Below are 2775 nucleotides of genomic sequence, written 5' to 3'. Positions count from 1 at the left end.
AGGTGAAGAAAGTACAGGACAGAAGACGCCCTATTCAAAACCTTCTTTGCTTTGTACTTGAGCACTCAAGGATGACTTTCATCAAGGACTGATCTCTCTTAAACCTTCCAATCTTTGTTCAATCAATTCTTTGTTTGCTGCCCCCCCCCTTGTTAAATGTGCTTTTCTAAAGGTTAACTGTGAACCTGTGAACGGATGTTTAAGGTTGAGCAACATCACTCCAAAGTAAGTAAGGACTCAGTAAGTAGGGACTCATCAGTCTGCACAAGATAAGGGAAGGTCAAAATTGGCACGGGAGCTTGCAGAGGAAGAACTGTGCATCCCACTAGGGAGATCATGGCTGCTTGGTGCTCACAGTCATGCCACCATTAGTTTATCACTGATTTTTAAAAATTTCAACTTGAAGATTACAATATGTCATCTTTAAAGTCTCATCAGAGAGCTGACAGCAAATCATCCACTAAATGAACAGAAAACACTATCAAGAAGAGAGTCCAGGCAGACCTGATGACACTCATGGAGCTGTACACATCCACGACTCAGCCTTTAAGGATAACCTTTCTGGCTCCAGTGTGGGCAGAGGGCTTGGGACACAAGCCAGCACTTGGGATTTAGGGCTAAGAACTGAAACTGAGGCAGTGCCAAGAGGTGGGGGATGACTCAGCCTTCCAGAAACAGACAGGGATGAGGGGATAAAGGACAACAAAAAAGACAACCAGATCCATGCCTGAGTCATGGAGAAAATAAGGACCATATGAAACAGAAGAAAAGCAGGAAGAGAAGAAAACAGGGGGAAAAAAGTGCCTTCATTCCAAATCATTCTACCAATGGAAGAAAGGTACAAGCTGGAGAAGCTGGGTAAGAAGAAGAGAAGCTGGAGCAAGCAGGTGACACTCCCTCCATTAACCCTTCCTTCAGGAGCAGGGACACATCATGGGAACTAGAAGGAGGAGAAGCCAAGGATGAAGAAACATCTGAGGAACCACACTTTGTGAGGGCTTTGTTCTCCCTACAAGACCCACCAAATGAGGAAAGCCACAGGTCACCGGCTGTGGGGTTGGCCCCTCCACAGCCCTGTGTTGGAGTGGGGAGGACCCCACTCGGTCACTACTGCTCACCGTGCCCGTTGCAGTAATAGATCCACTTCTCCCTGTTCTGGGTGGGGGTGGTGGACTTTTTCATAATAGCCTTTTCCACAATGGCACTGGGATCTTGCCGGGGTCCCTTCTTCAGAGTCCGTGAGCTCTTTCTGACGCTGCAGACCACGATCACCACCAGGACCAGCAGCAGGAACAGCACGATCATCCACGGCAAGTGCTCATTGATGTCGAAGTGCTGGTGGACGTTCTGCGAGCCTCGCCGGGGGGGCCTGTACGGAACATTTGGCTTCTCGCCCCCCATCATCTCTAGGGATGGCTGCTTCTCCAGCGCTTGGCTGGTCTGCTTGTGCCGGTAGCTCTGGGCCTGGCTAGTGGTGCCGGAGCCCATGAGGGTCCCGCTGATGCCGTCCGTCTCATTGGCTGAGGTCTCGTTGTAGTACCGTGCCCGCTCCACCATGCTGCTGGACGCGCGTGGCGCCGGAGAGGGGACAAAATCGGGAACTGAAGAGTTCAGACCTGCGGGAGGAGAGGAGAGTTGAGTATCACGGCCCTGGAGACGCGATATGGCATCACATCACGGGCTAAGACCTGCCTGAGCATCGGCTTGGCCAGCAGACAGAAACCCAACGCCAGGCAGCAAGAAAGAGTAGAGGTGAAGTTGAGGTTTGCCTCTAGGAACAGATGGGTACGGTTACAGAGGGAGCTTCAAAGTAAAACTGACCCTTGCTGGGTAAGGCTAGAGGCAACTTATTACAAAAAATAAGTTCCTAAAGGCATGTTGTCAACCTGTGTTTGTCCCACATTCAGCAGTTCTCAGAAAACCAACAACTTTGAATGAGTTGTTTTTTCTTTTTAGGTTTATGAACACTAATTTTAGCTCATTTGTGGAATTTCGTATTTGGACTAAAAGTACAAAAAAAAAAGACAATTTGTAGGTTTAGTGTCTCTCCACTGGGTTTGTTAAAGAAGCAAAATCTCTTTTTTATTAGTCCTGCAAGCAGCTGCAGATGAATCAACTAAAAATAGGTCTCTGAAGCAACCAAACTTCCCCCTAAGAGCTACCTTCCATCTTTATTGAGACTCCTTATCAACCAACACCTCTCAGGTGCCAGCCAGATGCAAAATGTGAGCCAAAGCCTGGCAAGAAGAGGAAGAAAGGCTGCTGTGGCAAAACCTACAGATTATTTTGGAAAGTCATCTTCTGCAGATTGTGTCTTATCCCAGCTGAGACAGACACTGGGTGTATTCGTCTGTACCTGGTTTTGCCTCCAGTTTGGTTACTCAAAACACCCTAATCAGGACACAAACAGGGAAAACGCTTCACCTTTTACGTAATTGTCGACAGTTGATTTCAAAGTTCAGGAAACACCCTCCTGTACACTCCCAATGATACACCAATGTCAGGGTAAGCTTTGAGACCTAACAAAGGTGAAGCACTGGAAGCCACCACTGTCAACACTTCCCTGCTATTATATTTACTAATTCAGCTCTTGAGGTTTCAAAAGTTGCATTTTTTAATTAAAATGCCTCATCTGAGACACTATAGGGAACCTGCTTTCCAGAGAGCGCAGAATACCACCTTAAGTGGAGTCCTACAGCATCCCTGAAACCAGCCATAGCTAAGGCATCACCATAAAGGCTGTGAGGATGAGCCACTTCCAATTAAGCGAGAGAA

General features: G+C 47.6%; 1 protein-coding gene across 1 annotated transcript in view; it reads right to left on the bottom strand.

Annotated features, from left to right (window-relative positions):
• Positions 1–2775, bottom strand: part of TNFRSF21 (TNF receptor superfamily member 21) — a 34210-nt gene that overhangs the window by 25568 nt on the left and 5867 nt on the right. Inside the window, exon 3 of the mRNA XM_005418408.2 lies at positions 1119–1616. Within this exon, the coding sequence (XP_005418465.2) occupies positions 1119–1616 (498 nt within the window). The remainder of the gene's footprint in view (positions 1–1118; positions 1617–2775) is intronic.

This window comes from Geospiza fortis, unplaced genomic scaffold (genome assembly GCF_000277835.1).
Source record: "Geospiza fortis unplaced genomic scaffold, GeoFor_1.0 scaffold98, whole genome shotgun sequence".
NCBI lineage: Eukaryota > Metazoa > Chordata > Aves > Passeriformes > Thraupidae > Geospiza > Geospiza fortis.
This window is presented reverse-complemented; position numbering and strand designations above follow the sequence as displayed.